The sequence below is a fragment of the Ctenopharyngodon idella genome, chromosome 12 (genome assembly GCF_019924925.1).
Source record: "Ctenopharyngodon idella isolate HZGC_01 chromosome 12, HZGC01, whole genome shotgun sequence".
NCBI lineage: Eukaryota > Metazoa > Chordata > Actinopteri > Cypriniformes > Xenocyprididae > Ctenopharyngodon > Ctenopharyngodon idella.
This window is the reverse complement of record NC_067231.1, coordinates 17,977,244-17,996,310: the sequence shown is the minus strand read 5'-3', so window position 1 is coordinate 17,996,310 and position 19,067 is coordinate 17,977,244. Positions and strand designations below refer to the sequence as shown.

The following is a 19,067-nucleotide window of genomic DNA, read 5'->3' as shown; positions in this document are numbered from 1 at the left end:
TAACAACAAATATATGACTTTTTATTTATTTAGTTAAGGATTTGGAGCTGAAACGTTAGCCTACTTAAAAAAAACGTAACAACAAATATATGACTTTTTAATTATTTTAACTGAACCTTTAAAAATAGAGTGAATAAAGGTGAAGTTTCTTATAATCTTATAAAGTTTCTATATATTCACTTTATTATTATTTGTCATTCTCGTGGTTTTGACAATATAATCCAAATGACTACGTTTATTATTAACTTATGATGAACTTAATGGTTTTAGTATGACCTAATAGAACAATACGCACATAATTATAGGTAATTAACATTAGCAATGATGACCCATTTTATGATATCTGGTGTAACAAAGTGTTTCGTATTTACTAACTGTCCCACTTTGCATATATTTAACATAATGGCAGTATAATAATAACAACATGGATGCTTTTGCGACACTTGAGCGAATCAGATTTCAGAAAATGTCCTTTCAAAATATTTTGAGGATATACACTAAATGTACATTTTCTATAGTAAATTATCTGCTGCACGTAAAACCTATAATCATAAATAACTTACATAATAAATACCTAACTGTGTCTTGATAAAGAAGCAAACAAAATCACTAGAGTTGTAGTTGTAACATCAGTCCAGTAGGTGGTGCTGTAGTTCAATACATATAGAGTCTACGGAATAACAACATGCCTTCGCACAGCAAATAATATAGAATTAGTCATTATTAAAATAATACTAATTAATATTAATTAAAATAATATTAATAATAAATGTTAACTCAGCATGAAACAAAAAACATTGATACATATCATGTTTAATTTTTTTTTTAATTTTTTTTTTATTGATATTAAGATTTAAGTGTGTGGCATCACTAGATATTAGGATAGGTAAGGACATTGCACTTAAGTATCACATTAAATTTATTATATTTTTTCCAAAAACAAACAAACAAAAACATTTAAAACAAATATTTTTTTCATTTCTGTCTAACTATTTAATTAACACATAACATATGTCATATGTAATGTGACATGTCTGACAGCACTAAAAAAGAACAAATTCCAGGATTTCATATATTTCCCAATAGAGAGCAATGTTACAATTTTTTGCACTTGAGCTGTGAGGTACTTTTTGACCTTTAAGGTCATTCTGCCATACAAATAATTACACTGTGTCTATTTTTGGTGAACATTTTGTAAAAATGCTGGAGACAGAAAACTTCTGCAAATTTTTATACATTGCTTGGGTTTGTGAATCCTACCAAAACTGTGTACTAAAGGCCAGTGTGATAAAGCTACCTCTAGGATACTGAAGATGCATAATATTAATACAGCTATAACCACAGCAAAGATAACAGCTTATATTTAGAATATTTTATGTTCACAATGAGGGACTCAGTGTTACCACAGGCCATCAGTAGTTGGAAAGATTGCTCAGGCTTTTTATCATTCATATCTGCCACTACACAGAGTGAAGGATCAGGGAGAGGAAGGAAATGTCTTGCCGTGTGTCGCTCTCTCCAGTCACTGTGCTGACAAATATACTCATGTAAGAAGCAAATGTAAAGATTATCATTCATCCAGTGACAGACAGAAAGACTTCCACAGAGGTGCCATTTTTGACTTTACATATGTACAACAACAAAATATGTACAATCCTTTCCTGTTCATGTTCAATTTGCCTTATTAAAAAAAAGAAACCTTGAAGGAAACACTTTTAAACCTTATAAATTTATGAACGCTAGTCCAGTTCTTCCTCTGCTTTCTGCGGTCAGTCCTTGCCTCGATATGTGATGTTCGTGAATGTTGATGTGGCACCTTTGTAGAGGGGGTTGTGGCCCTACAAGAATAAAAATGAATTCAGTGTGCATTTATACCAGTGTACAATAGACCAATATGCTTTTTCTAGCCTAAACCCTCCTTAAACAAGAGTCATAGCTCAGCTAACAGGAAATGTTAGCAGAACTTTGGCTAACATTCTGGCAAGGTTCTCTCAAAGTTATGAGCAAATATCTTCCAGTAACATTAATAGAACATTCATTCAGAGTTATCTGGTCTTTAAAAATGTTCTTAAAATGTTGGTATTTATACATCCTTCATGGGACTTTTCTTCTGAAACGTTTTAGTTGGACGTTTGCTAGCATTTTTTTAATGCTAACACTTGTTAGCAACATTCCCATAATGTTTGCAAAATGATAAAATGTGCCCTTAATGTTCGCATAACCAAGACATTTTTAAAAACGTTTAAAGACCCCCTGTGGTGCAAATCACTTTTTTAATGTTGTTTACATGTCTATGTGGTGTTTTTAATATGCTTTAAGACAATCCATGTGCAAATTCAGTCAACACCATTGCTGAATATCAAAGATTTTCCTATCAGTGAGCACAAGAACACCTTTAAGAATGGACAGGAACAATCAGATACATAGCAATATATCAGGTGAATTATGTGTATGATGTTTATTACGATGTTATGATGAACTATATGCCTTTCTCTGATGTTCAAAACATTTTTAAGGATGCTGATTTTTAGAAGCCAGCTGTCTGACTCTGACGGCAAATGGGAACATGGTTTGTGTAACATTAGCAACATATTATTAGCTGTTTGATATCAAGCCAAATTCTAATCATATAAATTACCGTTATGGGTCCAGCGTTGTAGAGAGCAGTACATAAAACACATTACCATTCTGATACACTGACTTGTACACAACCTTGTATAATTTGCTCTTCCTCTTCTTCTGAAGTTTCTGGTTCAAACATATATGGCTGAATTACAGTTTTTTTCAACTGCTTACACACAAAATCCTTACTTGTCACACAATTTCTGAATCCTGACACTCAAACACCAGAACCACACGCCAAATCTGCAAAACCATACACTAATTCTTGGCCTTTGACTAATTTTTCAATTTCATAAAACACTTTTTGCAAAACACAACTCTCTATATAACACACAAAAATCTAACAGGAAGTATCTTGATTTCCTTTTTCAAACACAACCAAATGCCACACTAATTCATCAGTGCCTCACACTAACTCCTCACATGTGCAAACACTCATTGCTTTACTTAACACCATCCAATCATGTCTTTAGAATAGGCCTTTAAATATGCCAAAGGTCAAGTTATAGGTTTTGAACAACTTTTCTGTTGTCTACTTGCTTCCATATTCATAATTTCTAAACCCTATTGAGGATTTTTTCTCCACATGGTGCTGGAAAGTGCATGATCGTCATCCCTATGTCAACATAACACTCTCCAGGCAATGGAGGAGGCATGTGGAGACACAGACACTGCCTTCATCCAAGATTGGATACGCAAGAGAGAACATAGCATGTGACGTGGATGAAGTATTGTGGCTGGACCCAGCCAGGAGGAGAGATGGAGCCTAGATACACCCAACCATCTCGCCCACCATCAAACACACACACAACAAACACATGTTGGCTTTCCATGTTTTATACTGTAAAACGTATATTCTATCTCCCTACGCTAACCCTACCACTAGACCTACCCATGACAGAAAACTATCTGCTATTTTAGATTTTCAGAAAACATCATTCTGTATGATTTACGTAAAAGTTTGTTTCCTCATAGGGACTTACTGTAAAAAAATTCCCCACAAAGTCAAAGTATTACTATACTTGTGGGGACACTTGGTCCCCTACCTGGACACACATACACACCATTCCTTTGGAATATTCACCTGTTTCAATAAATTTTTTTTTTTTTGTCCAGCTACACATGGTTGATGTATTTTTTTTTCTTTCGTACTGTGTAATACTGTATTCACAACCACACATGCTTACAGTAAAAAAAAAAAAATAGTTTGGTTTCAATCTTGCTTTTATGCTTACCATGAATTTTTCAACATCTCTCTGCCAATTACTTTCAATCTTGTACAGAAATGTAGGAGCACATGAAAGAAGAGCTTTAGGTTTTGAATAACTGTATGTATATGATATATCCAAAAATAGAATATTATGGCAAATGTGCAAAGTAATACAAATGTTTGCTTTTGAGATGTGTTTGTGATATTTTGAATGCAGTACTTCATTTTGCAAGAGATGTGAGGCATTTTGCATTTTGTGTGTGTAAGTTTTAAAAATGTGTGTAAGCAGTAAAAAAACTGTAAACCAATATTTCCACTTGCCATTGTGTAGCGTTTACTACAGTTGACCGAGTGGATCGGGTAATCCGAGCTGGAGTGGTTTAGTGGAGGCGGAGACTAATTTGCATATTTATATATCCACGTATACTAAATGAAGAAGGGTGTAGAGCTACAAATAAACTATTTTGAGGCATGACAAAATAATTTTCACAGAAAAAAAGTTGAAATATGTAATTATGATTATCAACGATGAGTTTTAAGGGATAAAATCATTGATGCAGGGGGACTTAAATAAACTGGATGTTCAGAGAACATTCAGAAATAACGTTTCAATAAATAAAAGGGAATGTTGGCAAAACATTCTTGGAACATATTTTTGTTAGCTGGGATTACACATATTTCAGGATAAAGGTTAAGTGGGTTCACATGTGGCTCGAGATCTCACTGGGGAAAGCCTAATTAGCATTGGATAATTTAAAACAAAACTTGCCCAAGGGTACGGAGGCGTTTCCTTTGTTCTGAGGGGAAAAACAGCATGCCACTGAAACAGTAAAATCATCCTGCCAACATCTATAGTTCACCAAGCTACTTAGACACAGTAATTTGAGCTTTTTACATTAAACAGAGGGGTGTGTGAGAGTAAATGCGTTTTGTTATGTATCCTGAGGTGTACCCTTTGATCACTTAGCTTCTGTCTGAAATGTACTGCAGTATGCACAAAGTGGATTTTGTGCATATTTTTACACTTCACTAACCGTTTCCCACTTTGCACGTGCCCGCTCCTCCTCGAACTTAGCAAATTCACGGCGATCATGGATGGTGATAAGCAGTTTCCAGATAAGCAGGGCGGCCAGACCCAAGAACAAGATGGCACCAGCTACTGACAGAAGCACCACCAAGATATCAGGGCCTTTAGGGCAGTCTAGTACACAGAAAAAGGAAATGTGAGTGAGAGATGCTTTAAAACTTTCATAAAAAAGGCAAAAAAGTGTGTTTAATTTTATTTACACTACTGTTCAAAAGTCTGGTGTTGGTAAGTTTTTTAATTTTTTAAAAGCCTCACACCAGGGATGATAACTATAATAATAACGATAAAGATATAGTTATAAAAAATCCTTCTAAATATAAAAGAATAGCAGAGTCCACGCTAAAACGGCACTATGGCAAGCCAATTTAACATTCAATCCTTAAAATGTACTAGTATCTATTTAATAGGTACTAGTATCTAATGCATAAGTATTAGTATTTAATAATAAGTACTAGTATCTATTTAATAGGAACTAGTTTCTAATGAATAAGTAATAGTGTCTATTTAATAGGTACTATTGTCTAATGAATGAGTATCAGGATCTAATAACTAAGAAATAGTACCTAAAGAATAAGCACTAGTAGCTAATGAATAAGTACTAGCACCTAATGGAATAGATACTAGTATCTAAAAAATAAATACAGTAGCATGAAAATAGATACTAGGACTTTTAAGGATTAAATGTTAAAACAGCTTGCCATAATGGCATAGAGAAACATTATCATTGGAAACTATTTCAGAACAATTTTTTGAATGGGCCTTTATGCTCACTAAGGCTGCATTTATTTTATTAATAAAAACATTTTATATTAATAATGTGAAATATTATTACAATTTAAATGGCTGTTTTTGATTTTTACTCCAATTTTGAGCAATTCAATGCGTCCTTGCTGAATAAAATTATTAAATTTTTTTAAAAATGAAACACTTACTGACCCTAAACTTTTAAACAGTAGTGTTTATGTATCTTGATTTAATTTTTTTTCCAGACTTTTCAAAAATAATCTGTAAGCTCTCTTCTCTATAGTGTCTTTGCTTCCTGTCTGAACCATTCCTGTCTTAGTAGGAATTACACTGTCAGCAGGTTCTTCAGTAGCTTGGATGTTGTTTATTGCTGTGTGTTTTTACAAGGTGGGGTGCTCCCTGGGTTCTGGAGATGTGTGCTCCACTAATAGAGCCCATGTTCCACATGTGTGTCAATTAAAGCAGAGCAGCAGACTCTCACTGCGGGCTCCTGAATTTACAGCCGTCACACACTGCACATACACCTACACATCCACACGCTTACACAAACACCTATAAACTTCTATATTCTCAAATCTCTAATATCCAAAAATAAAATAAACACTAGTACCCTGAATAATATGCTTTCATCTTCTCAAACCACCTTGTAAAAAGATGGAGACCAGCATCTGAAACAGTAAACACTGATGACCACAAATTAGGGTGTTACCTGGCTCTTTGACCAGAGATAAGATGGATTTGCCACTGTTGTCCTCATAGTACTGAAACCTTTGCACGCAGTCATCCTCATCCTTATAGGTGCAATTTACTGCATTTTTATCATGGAACACTGTTGAGTAACAGAGGGTTATAAAAAAGCTTACAGAAGAAAGCTGGATGGCTGTCATGATTCACTGATAGAATTATAATAATAATATTGTTTTGTATTATTATTATTGTTCATTAAATTACCAATGTTTTGGTTATTATCTATTATAAATGAATGTGATAATGTTACCCAGATCATCCACCAGTCTGATTTCATCTCTGCAGATTCGAGAGCAGGTTTCATCATCGAAGAGTTTCCCCCTCTTAAAGTGCTTACACTCTACACAGTCCCTAGAGAAAAAAAAAAGTTTAAAGACATAAAAATATTTTACTTAAATAAAGACTTGACATAAACTTATGAACTTGTTGGATATGTTTGGAATGGAATACTATTTGGAATACTAGTTCTTTATTTGTGTTCCGAATATGTACAAAGGTCTTACGGGTTTGGAACAACATGAGGGTGAGTAATTAACGACAGAATTTTCATTTCTGGGTGAACTAACCCTTTAAAAATAATTTTTACTCACAATAGAAATAGTTAACCCTGGTTCATTCTAAACCCCGGGTAAACAAAATCCTGGGTTATCTTGCTCTTGCTCATAATTTACCCAGGGTTAAAAATTAATACAGGGTATTCATAAGCTGACGTTCCTAAACCCTGGGTTAACGTTCCTATTTGCATATTTGCTGTGTCAGTGTCATTGATTGCATAAACGCAGCACGCGACCTGTTTACATAGCTCTGGCATTGTGCATCCTTGTATTGCTGACTGTACTATCAAGTTTATACTGAATGGACATTTCGGACTATAAAGTTAAGATCGAAACGGTCTCTTCTTCACTCAAATTGTCGCATTTTCTGTCAGCATTTGACATTTTTCCTCTCAAACACTGAATTAACTGTTTATATACAATGCGTAGTGCTTCCGTCACTGTCCAAAGCAGGCAAATATGAGGCACGCTATTGGTTGTCTGTTGCTAAGCATCTATCTCTAACATTCTAACACTGCATCATTTCAAACTGTACAAGTTTGGCACCGCAATGCGGTGTTAACACTGCAAAAAGTCTAACCCTGGGCTAACTCCGTTTCTAAATTCCAAGTGTGAAATGTTCCTTTACCCAGGGTTAAAAGCGGTGTTTGCAAAGACGATAGCCCGGGGTTAAGTGCAGTGTGAAAAGCCTTAATTTGTACCCAACAAAATATTTTAGAGTTGACATAACTAGAAAAATGTATATTCTTTATAAAAATGAAGTGGTTAACAGGGTGAATGGAAATAAGAACTATTTTATGATTTTTAGGTGTTTTGTCTCATTTTGATTCATAATAAGTCATCTTGAGGACCCTCTGGTTGAGAACCACTGGCTTTCTGAATACTGTGTACAGTGTAAACTGTGTACTTCCATACTATAAAAAATATATGGTATATTAAACAGAATGTCTTATGCAAAAATAAACATTTCAAATAGTAGTATGCTACACTGTGGTCACATGACCTCATCATACTGCACATTTAATTCAATGACTGCCATCCAATTGGAAATCCAAATTGTTATTTTAATACTTTTAATATTTTATACTGTGTAAAGCATATACACACACTGCAGAAACAGTAGAATGGCAGTTTGCTACTCCGATAATGCTATTTTATACTTATATCAGTATTATGCTCACTTCTTCAGGGTGCAGGCGTCAGGGCAGGTGGGGCATTTGTCGCAGGTGGAGCCGTAGGCCCCAGGCTGAGTGCACTCACAGCTCCCACACACACACTGACCACGACCGCTGCACAGCAGCCCCAAGCTGGACATACAGGTGTCTGTACGAGTAGAACAATTGCAGTTCTCCCCCTTCCAGTCTGGATCACACTGGCAAAAACCACAGGAACAAGTGCCATGACCTGGAATCGGCCATGAAAGGAAAAATAACACAAACATGGGAATAAGTGAGCAGGTTCCACATGACTGTATGTTTGACCCTTACAAGAAAGACCCTTTCCAGGCTGAATAATGTTCAGTCCCATAATGTAATTAGGGTTAGTTTGAACTTGAGCCAATAAAAGTCTCTCATGTAAGGAGTTGTACATTCCACACATGCATTGAAATAATTACTCATTTCCAAATATTATGCTTAGGCTTTCCATGGTTCACAAATTAAATTCCCCACTGGAAACCATGCTTAAATGCTGTCAAACAGATCCATCTTTCTTTTTTAATCACACAGATTTCTAAAAATGGACATCTGGCTCTGGTGAATGTCAAGAATGTGACAGAATTAATATGATAAGTATTGTAATGTATTTCACTTGACATTCAATGGCGGAATCCTGAGCCCCATTACATGCATGATTTACAGTTATAATTATAAACATATCTGCGGCTGTGTGCATGTTTGTGTAGGAGATTACAATGGCTTAGCAAAACAGTTCTTATACATGATATGGGAGTTTGGTTGAAAACACAATGATGCAGCTAAATTAAAAACAAAATGGAAATAAAAAAAATGGCTAACCAAATGTGAAAAATAACACTGTAATCCATGTAATTATTCTTCCCACAGAAAAACAATACAGACCCTTCACATCAGCCCAAACAGCACTTTACTCCCTCACTGGGCTAATCTTGGTTCAATGACATCATCAGTGTGTGACAACACAGAAAGGCATTTTCTGGATAACTTTGGGCCTCTGGGAATACGCTATTGAGGCTTTAAGAAACTTCTTGTTGATTTAAGAGGCTAAAAACTTTTTTACGTCAAAGGTACACTATGAAATCTTTTAGAATCACGAATACCAAGATCTGGTTCTGCTTAAGCGAGAAACCAACCCCCTTCCAAGAGGTACACAACTTCAAGAGGTGCACTACAGCATTTTACATAAACTATTCGGTCATTCCAACTCAAACGCGCCCCATTGGAACATCAGCACCTTGTCTGAAGAACAAACACACATGTCTCAAATAGGTCAACACATGGTTTAGCCTGCCAAGTCCCACAGAGCATGTTTATTTATAAGAGAAGCTCGTTCTTCGACTAACGCAGGAGACATTTTAGTGTTATTGTAGGTAATTCCTTTGAGGTGATGTGAGGCAGGGAATAGAGAATCTTACTCGTAAAGAAAGACTTTTGTACAAAATAACAGCCTGTGAAAAACAGAGCCTTTATTCTAATATCCTGCTGGTTGTGAGTTAGTCAAGGCTGAGATGCAGTAGCCCTAAAAAGTATTTGGACCCTTAACACCAGTACAATATTCTAACACCAGCACAATATTCAAGCAAATGATATTCATGCAAAAAGATCTTTGTACGGTTTTAAATAGTAAAACAAAATGTACATGGTTTAAAATGAAAACAAAAACATTAAGACACTTTCTAGATGTCAAATCATTATATGTCTACATGATCAACTACATCTGAAACAAAAATATGGTAACATTATATTTATTCTTTTTTTAATAAAATATTACTGAAAAACTTTAGTTTTTTTGGTTACAAACCTTAAATACAACACACAGGTAACAGTAAGTTGTAAACAGTGTGTCTTTGATTCACTAAAAACATTTGTTGATTTTTAAATTAGACTACACTTGTACTGTACAGTTTTGATTCACTAAAACAAACCAATGTAATAATAAAACTCTATCACTGTGAACAAAGTAGCATCTGACTTTACCTGACCCCAAATCTTGTCTTACCTGAGCAGAGCTCTCCTTTGTACCGCAAGCAGCTGAAATCGTCACACTCACACCTCTTCCCCCACACCTTGCCGAAATCATTATTGTGGCACACACATTGGCCGCACACGCAGTCTCCACGGCCGCTGCAGATTACCTTGTCAGGACCTGTGCAGGCATCCTGCTCGGTGGGGCTGTAGTCCCCTTCTGCACACTCACACCTGGGACCCAATCGTCCTGGGTTACACAGGCAGATTCCACACTCATAGGTGCCATTGCCGTGGTGACAGATGGGACTGTCGGGCTCTGCCTTAGCTTGGCATTTACACTCACACTCAAAGTTGACTGTGATCTGCAACGTGTCTTTAAAGCCCACTGGTTTGATGGTAAAGGTCTTGTGCTTCTCCTTGGGACAGCCCCTGGCCCGAGCTTCTACGCTAAAGGACACCTGGAAAGATGATATTGAAGAAAATGCAGGGTTGTTACAGAGCACCAGTGTTCAAAAACATTATTAAAGATATTTGAACTGTGGGACAGTGTTAAGCTCACACTACCATTCAAAAGTTTGGGGTCAGTAAGATTTCTTTTTTAATTAATACTTTTAATCAATAGATAAAAAGTGACAGAAAATAATTTTACATAGTTACAAAAAGTTTGCTGCTTTTAATTAATCAAAGAATCCTGAAAAAAGCAAAGTATCATAGTTTCCAAAAAAATATAAAACTGATTTCAACATAGAATAATGGTTCGTAAATAACAGAAATAAATAAAACTTTAAAATATTTTAAAATTAATTATATTTAATTATATTTTAAAGTATTTTTGATCAAATAAATGCAGCCTTGTGGTGAGCATAAGAGACATCTTTTAAAAACTACAGTACCATAAACCTTTAAATGGTAGTAAATATTCAATTATATTTAAATAAATTAAACTTTATTTAGTATTAAAATACTTATAAATTAAATATTATAATTACAGTTAATTGAAATATATTGTCTAATAATGTCAATTCAATACTTTACTCATCTGCCTCAATAATGTTTTTGTTTTTTTTAATTCTCCATTTGAAGACTTTTTTTTTTTTTGTAGGGAAAAATAATATAACACAACATAAGGCATAATATAATATAATATAATATAATATAATATAATATAATATAGTTGAAAAATAAAATACTATTTTAAAATCTATTTTATTTATATTTATTGTGGGGATGTTTAGCCATCATGTACATGACATATGTGAGTCTTATCCTTCCGTTGTTGACAGTGAGTGTGTTGGAATAACAGACAGTCTGAACTGAAGGCTGGATGGTGTGAGTCAGAGCAGTATGACAGAGAACAGGAAAAAGGCAAGTCTGCTGCCTAGACACACTCAGCAAAATGAGTAATGGCACAGTTACACCCACTTGTCCTGTATATGTGTAAGTTTTTACAGTTAACCATTTACGAGGAAGGGAGTGAAACCACAATATTTTCTGCAACTCATTTATCAAGGAAGGCAGTTGATTGCACATTAGAAGGGATATTTCCTGTGCTCCTCTTCTTGTGGAATATGTCAAGACATCAGAGTGGGTGTGAGACTGAAAGTGAAGTAAGTGAACGAATTGACTCTAGGGGAGTTATGGAATAAGTGGTTCAGTTAAGCAACACCAGGAATTTTAAAGGGAGAAAAAAGACATGAGAATCAAATGAGATGGATGGAGAAAAGTAGAGAGATGGACAGAAAGAGAGAAAAAGAGAAGAGCAATACTGACGGTATCTCCTCTTTTGAGGCCAGAGCAGGATTTTAGCCCAGGGATGACCTCTCCATTAAGACATGTGGCATTAAATGTCAGACTGAGCTCTTCCGGGACATTCAAGAGCTCCAGCTCAACCTTAGAGCGCAGTTTCTGTTACACAAACACACAAACACAAGAGCAAACAATAGATCAGTGACCACAGACCATGTGAATGGAGTAAAGCCTTTTGAAGGAATGTTCCAGGTTCAACACAAGTTCAGTTTTATTGATACCATATGTGGCATAATGTGGATCATCACAGAAAATCATTTTAACACATTTTTTAAACAAAAATCACATTATTTTATGTGGTAAACAACACATCTTGACTGAACAGTGTGTACTCTTTCTCTTAGTTACCTGGACCCGGTTTTTATCCCCATTTATTTGCCAGCAAAAGTCCGCCAGATGATGCAAGACTTTTGATAAAACTACAGATTAAATTGTATTGAGAGCCAAGATTTATTCAAAGCCCGTCTTGCTAGCAGTAAATTGTCACTTAAAGGGTTAGTTCACCCAAAAATGAAAATTCTGTCATTAATTACTCACCCTCATGTCGTTCCACACCCGTAAGACCTTCGTTCATCTTCGGAACACAAATTAAGATATTTTTCATAAAATCCAATGGCTCAGTGAGGCCTGCATTGCCAGCAAAACAATTAACACTTTCAATGCCCAGAAAGCTATTAAAGACGTATTTAAAACAGTTCATGTGACTACAGTGGTTCAACCTTAATGCTTTGAAGCAACAACAATACTTTTTGTGCGCCAAAAAAACAAAACAAAATAACGTATTTATTCAACAATATCTAGTGATGAGTGATTTCAAAACACTGCTTCATGAAGCTTCAAAGCTTTACAAATCTTTTGTTTTCGAATCAGTGGTTTGGAGCATGTATCAAACTGCCAAATTCATGCCCCCCATTGGTGAACCATTGAAATTTCAAAACACTTATGACGTAACGAAGTTTCGTTTACTGAAATCACGTGACTTTGGCAGTTTGATACACGCTCTGAACCACTGATTCGAAACAAATGATTCGTAAAGCTTCGAAGCTTCATGAAGCAGTGTTTTTAAATCACCCATCACTAGATATTGTTGAATAAAGTCGTTATTTTGTTTTTTTGCCGCACAAAAAGTATTCTCGTCGCTTCATAACATTAATGTTGAACCACTGTAGTCACATGAACTGTTTTAAATACGTCTTTAGTAGATTTCTGGGCATTGAAAGTGTTAATTATCTTGCTGGCAATGCAGGCCTCACTGAGCCATCGGATTTTATGAAAAATATCTTAATTTATGTTCCGAAGATGAACGAAGGTCTTACGGGTGTAGAATGACATGAGGGTGAGTAATTAATGACAGAATTTTCATTTTTGCATGAACTAACCCTTTAAGTTGTATTGAACCCAGAAATTTCTTTTCATACATGTAAAAAGGGACATTACAGCATATGCATCCTGGATCAGCTGGATGACATTATGAGAATCCTCGGACAGCGTTCCCACTGCAGTGCCAGGGATCAGCTCACTGTAGTTCTACAATGGATAGAGGAGAAATCTTCAAAAGTGTCCTTAAAAATCTTATCACACATTTACTACATTGATTTACGGTAACATTTAATAACCTTCTTACCTTATAAAGTGATTCCACATGGCTAGTCACAGCAAAGATGAGATTTATATTGTTTTCTGACATTTTCTCTGTGATTAATGCCAGTGATGGATAGTCCTAAAAAAATTTTAGCATGCGTAATTAAAAGTAATATGCTGTAGACACATTATAGTGTGTCTAGTACTAAATATTCCATCAAAATGAATGTTATGTCTATATGTTCCACCTAAACTGCATCAAGTTTGTGTGGAAAAGTACTTAAAAAGATCACTACCATAGTTGTAGACATATTGTAGATGTTATCTGTTCCCACATAGCATTGGCCGTCATTGGGTCGCACAATTCCCGCCAGGCGCCCATCCAGTGCCACATGTGTCTTGGCATCCGTGGTGAAAACCAGTAAATGAGATGCACCTGGTCTCCAACCAATTTTCTCCTGGGAGAAAGACAAAAATGGTCAAATATGAGAGGTCAAACTGACTGTAGGCCAAAAATACGTATAAAGGTGCCACAGTGTATTTCTTTTTGCTTGTTTAACTAGTTCAACCTTGCACACGGCTGCCTGTATGATGGCGTCGAAGCCTCCCTCTGGGGCATCCCTGTTCCGAGACACCTTCTGTTTCTTCACTTCCTCTGTAAAGCGGCCCACCTCCTCCGTCAGAGACAGAACATGTCTGTAGCCAAACTGAGGCTGGCATTTGTATGGGATTCTAGCATATATATATATAGAGAGAGAGAGAAATATTTAAAGACCAGAAATGAGAACAATGGCTTTTACTAATACTGGTAACTGTGTAACCAAGCCAAACCAATGGGTAGTGTTGGTCATTCATCTTTGCTGGCACAAATGAGTCACAACATTCAAGCTTTAGAAAACAGCTTACAGTGTAATACTTATTTTGTATGTAACTCAGCAAATGGAGACACTTCAACCATAATAGCAGTGTGTCTAAAGATGTAATATCAGATTCTGTCAGCTAACAAGCACACCGCCCAATTACAAGTTTATAATAAACACCCATCATCTGTAATGTTTATGTTCAGCATGTAAATATATGTCATCACTCACGAGTAACAGGGATTTAACACGGCCTCTTGAGGGGAGATGTACATGTACGGGGACACAGGTTTATCCACGAAAGCCCCAAAGCCCATGCGCAGATTACTGGTGGTTTTACTCATCTCTTCAGCCAGGCCTCGCCCCAGCCTCCGCAACTGAGACAAGTCGTCATTCATGGAGTAGGACAGGTCCATCAGATAATACAAGTCCACTGGGTAGTCCTCAACCTGACGGACCTTTAGTGTGAAGATCTGGGAATCATCTGTGAAACGCCAGAGTAACAATTCGGTCTAATGGAAGAACTTGTCATTTGCGGGAACTTGTTTTGGGGTTGATGAACTCACCAGGTCTCAGAGAGATGTTTATGCTCTGAGGTTTGATCTGGGTGACGTCGGTGGTGGATCCCGAGGCCTTGTCACTTAGATCCTTGTCCTCTGTCACCTGCATTTTGCTGGTGGGATACTCCAGAGCTCCTCTCCTGCATCCTGCATCTATGAGGTTCTTCTTCAGGTCACATCGGGAGGAGCCAGGCACATCCTGTCCAAAATCCTGATAAGCATTTGGTATACAGTTATACTTGTACAGGGCACTTAAAAGGATAGTTCACACAAAAATGAAAATTCTGTCATTAATTACGCACCCTCATGTCAATCCAAACCCGTAAGACTTTTGTTCATCTTCGGAACACAAATGAAGATCTTTTTAATCAAATCTGAGAGCTTTCTGTTCCTCCACAGACAGCTACGTGTTTACCAATTTGATGCTTCAAAAAGTTCATAAAGAGATTGTCCAAATTAGTCCAAAGTTTTCTGAAGAGACACGATCGCTTTATAGCTCTCAGATTTAATCAAAAAGATCTTCATTTGTGTTCCGAAGATGAATTACATGAGGGTGAGTAATTAATGACAGAATTTTCATTGTTTAATAAAGATTTTTGCGGCAAACAGAATTACTAAAATAAAATCAAACACTCCCTGCCTCATCTGCCATTGGTTGAAAAAGATGGTAGTCCTCCTAAGTCAGGCCAATGGTTGAGCCAATATTTTTTGTATTGAGACATGACAAATTAATGGATTTTCCTTCACAGCTAAGGAAACAGTGGTCATTTTACTTCCTGAGTATCAAAAAGCTGTAATACATGACTGCATGTGTTTTTGAAAACGACTTACAGTAACAACAGAGAAATCCAAAGGGAGACTTGCTACTTATTCCTTTTTCCTCTTGATAATGATACAGTGGTTGTGAGGCTTAAACATAGTCTTTGAAAACATTTTGAACTGTTTCCATAAGACATAATCTTTAAGTTGGCATGTAATAATTTTTTTCTAAATCTATTTGCTAAAAGCATGATATTAATCTTATTAATCTTATTGTAAAAAATTCATGCATACTCATACATTCCCCCCGCCCCAGGCAATACAAAGAAAATATCTGTCACTACTTCGGTTGCATTGTCATCGACTATTTTGGAAACTATGTGGAAGATAGTAATGATGATGGTAAAATCACAGTCTTGAAAAACAATTGTAACAAAGTTGAAAAAATGTGTTTTGTCATGAAACAAGACAAAACAATTTCTTGACCCAGAGATAAGGTAGTCTATTTAAGTCTTATCCAGCCAATCCCCAATGAGTCATGATCTGAGCATTGGCATATTAATATACTGGTGATATATATATATATATATATACATATATATCAAATAATTTTACTAATACATTTCAGAAAACATAACAATACACGACCATTAAGAATGAATGTCTGATTATATTATCAATCATACAGCTCTCTACTCCATCCAGGAATCTTTAAAAAGTATTAAAATCTAAAGTAAACATGTTTCAGCTCAGTCATAAATTATTGTAGAGCACCACACCTCCTGAAAGCACCAGGCACAGGTAGGATGCACTGCCAGGCACTGCTGACATGTACTGGCTCCTCGAGAAGTGCAGATGTTGGAGCCTGGGAGAGAAAGAAAATGAACAAAAACATGCCTAATCATTAACATAAGATCAGATTCATTGCCTCTATTTGTAGGGGAATTAAACGATCAGCATCACCAGATTGTATCAGACAAAACATTTTACAAACACAAAAGTTCATAAAGTTCACATACACTTATCAGACTTTTATCAGACCTGATCTGTCAGATATTCAAGGTATAACTGAAACAAGTGCATACTGAATGAACACATGCCTAAGTCTTATAGTGGGGCCAATTTAGTGATAATGTTGATGCTTTATGGTTTAAAAGAAAGAAAGAAAGAAAGAAAGAAACTAAATATTTGACAGTCAAAATTAAACAGCCTATTCATCCTCTGTCTTGAACCACATTATCAGTTCAGACATAAAAATATCAAAATAAGAAAAAAAAAAAAAATATCAAAATGCGATCAGACAAGACAGAAAAGTTTTTATGGGACACAATAAATAGGTTTACAGAAAACTGAAAAGACAGGACGTACCTAGTCCAGCATCAGTTAGGAATACAATCACACAATAAATCCATAAGCTTAAGAATTTGGATGAAATTTTCTCCATCTCGGGTAACGGGTCAGTTGATACAGGCGTTTATCGCTGTTCTCTACTGATACACCGGCGGTTTGTGCGGACTGTGCCCTTCTCCTCCTCCTCTTCCTTTACGCTCCAGCATAGACATCAGACCAACACCAAATATAGAGTAAATTTGTGGCAGAACTGGGTTTATTTCCGAGAGGGGGGCAGAGGAGGGGCTGACTTCACGAACATTTTGCCGTCTTGTATGGAAACCGTAAATACTTTTAAAAGATCACAGTGATCAAAACAGTGTATTTTTTATATGACAATCTCAGTGTTACGACATCACCAAAACAAAGATGTTTAACAACAACATCAACTATGTCATATTTGCTGCCTAATTGTAAGTCTATAGCACAAATATGAAGTTATGTACATCGCCATTGTATTAGCCTTCTGTATATGGTTTTGACTATATGATGGTCATTAGCTGGATCTAGATAATGGATCAGCTATCCAGCTCATGGGGCTGACGATGATTTGCCAGACCTCGAGCAAGCTGGTTAGAGTGTGTACAACACTCATTGGATCGGTAACAAATCAGCTAGCCTAATATTTTTTTTTTTTGTTGTAATAATATTTGACTTACTTGAATTAATTTCATGACATAACAGATTTCAATCTTTTCAAACAATGGATGCCATACAATAAAGAAATAAATGGAACATCTTTCTTTTCGATCGGTTTCAGAGAAATTTAGATTATGCATTTCGTCTTTCAAATGTGTCAAGTTATTGGCTAATTCTTGACACCTCATTTGGGTCATTCTCAAGTGACCGGTTTACAGGAAACGCGTTATCTATAAATCTTACAACTTTTGTTGCTTCATATGCAATGGATACAGGGTTTTCAACAGTTACCCGCTCATTTGCATCTCCTCTATAATAATAATAATAATAATATAATTTACCCGGATGATGATATGGGTACTGTTCTCCCTCTAGTGGCTGAACTGTGAATATGTTTACTTTCAATAGTTTTATCATTTGGACCTAATTCTCTCTTAATCTGATTTTTTTCAGTTTCTTTTATATCCTTTTCAATTTTTGTGCAAATTCAACAATAAATGCACTACAATTACATGAAACTGAAAACTTGCATGGACTCTAAAACACAGAGTATTCAGAGTCGCAGGCTGAGACAAAAGAGGCACAAAGGAGGATACATTTACCTACATACAAAAATAAGTTATTTTCCTCACTTGACTTAGGCTAGAATGAGCCCAACTCATCACATCATCTTTTCCAAAATATAAAATCATTCATCACCAGATCAGTGTCTTTATTTTGTCGCATTTTAACTCTTCATACCCTAGCCTATACTTACCCATTCTAATAGGCTACTTTTACAATATTGTTACCAAACACACATTTCACATACTTCTCAGTTGTAATAATATGGTTAGAGGATACAATGTGCCAGAACGAGTATTTTACACATTTCACCTCTTATCTCTGATTTTATAATGTTGCATGCACTTTCCTTGTTCTTCTTTTTCTGAGGATAAAACATAGACAGAACTAATTCCAGCAGAAATGCCATAATAATAACCAAACATTTGACTTAAATTCTTAGTTAAAGACATCTAAAACTTTTTAATGGTGAATGTTAGATGAAGGTCATCTTCAAGAATTGTATCAGGAATATCCTTTGTGCAGTGTGTAAATTTTAGCGGCATAGCGGTGAGGTTGTGAACTTCCACCAACGGCAGCTCACCCCTCCCTTTCGAAGCAAAACAGAGAAGCTACGGTGGCCGTCTGGCCGACACAAGTCAAAGATGTCGTCTAATATAGCAGAGAGTACGTTAGCCAGTCAAGCAATGAGGTTTCTTCTTACTTCTAACAAAGAACGGTCTCTGCTTCTAGTAAACCAGACGACGACTACTACTACTACTACTACTACTACTACTTCGTG

General features: G+C 35.9%; 1 protein-coding gene across 1 annotated transcript; it reads right to left on the bottom strand.

Annotated features, from left to right (window-relative positions):
* Positions 1-812: 812 nt before the first annotated feature.
* Positions 813-17,294, bottom strand: itgb3b (integrin beta 3b). Its single transcript, XM_051914969.1, has 15 exons — positions 17,063-17,294; positions 16,474-16,559; positions 14,942-15,146; positions 14,607-14,859; positions 14,085-14,247; positions 13,812-13,973; positions 13,559-13,654; positions 13,372-13,461; positions 11,899-12,033; positions 10,160-10,586; positions 8,146-8,368; positions 6,661-6,761; positions 6,373-6,492; positions 4,867-5,033; positions 813-1,838 (listed from the first exon to the last, which is right to left on the bottom strand). The coding sequence occupies exons 1-15, from the start codon at positions 17,136-17,138 to the stop codon at positions 1,770-1,772; spliced, it is 2,373 nt and encodes a 790-aa protein (XP_051770929.1). The 5' UTR covers positions 17,139-17,294; the 3' UTR covers positions 813-1,769.
* Between the last annotated feature and the right edge of the window lie 1,773 nt (positions 17,295-19,067).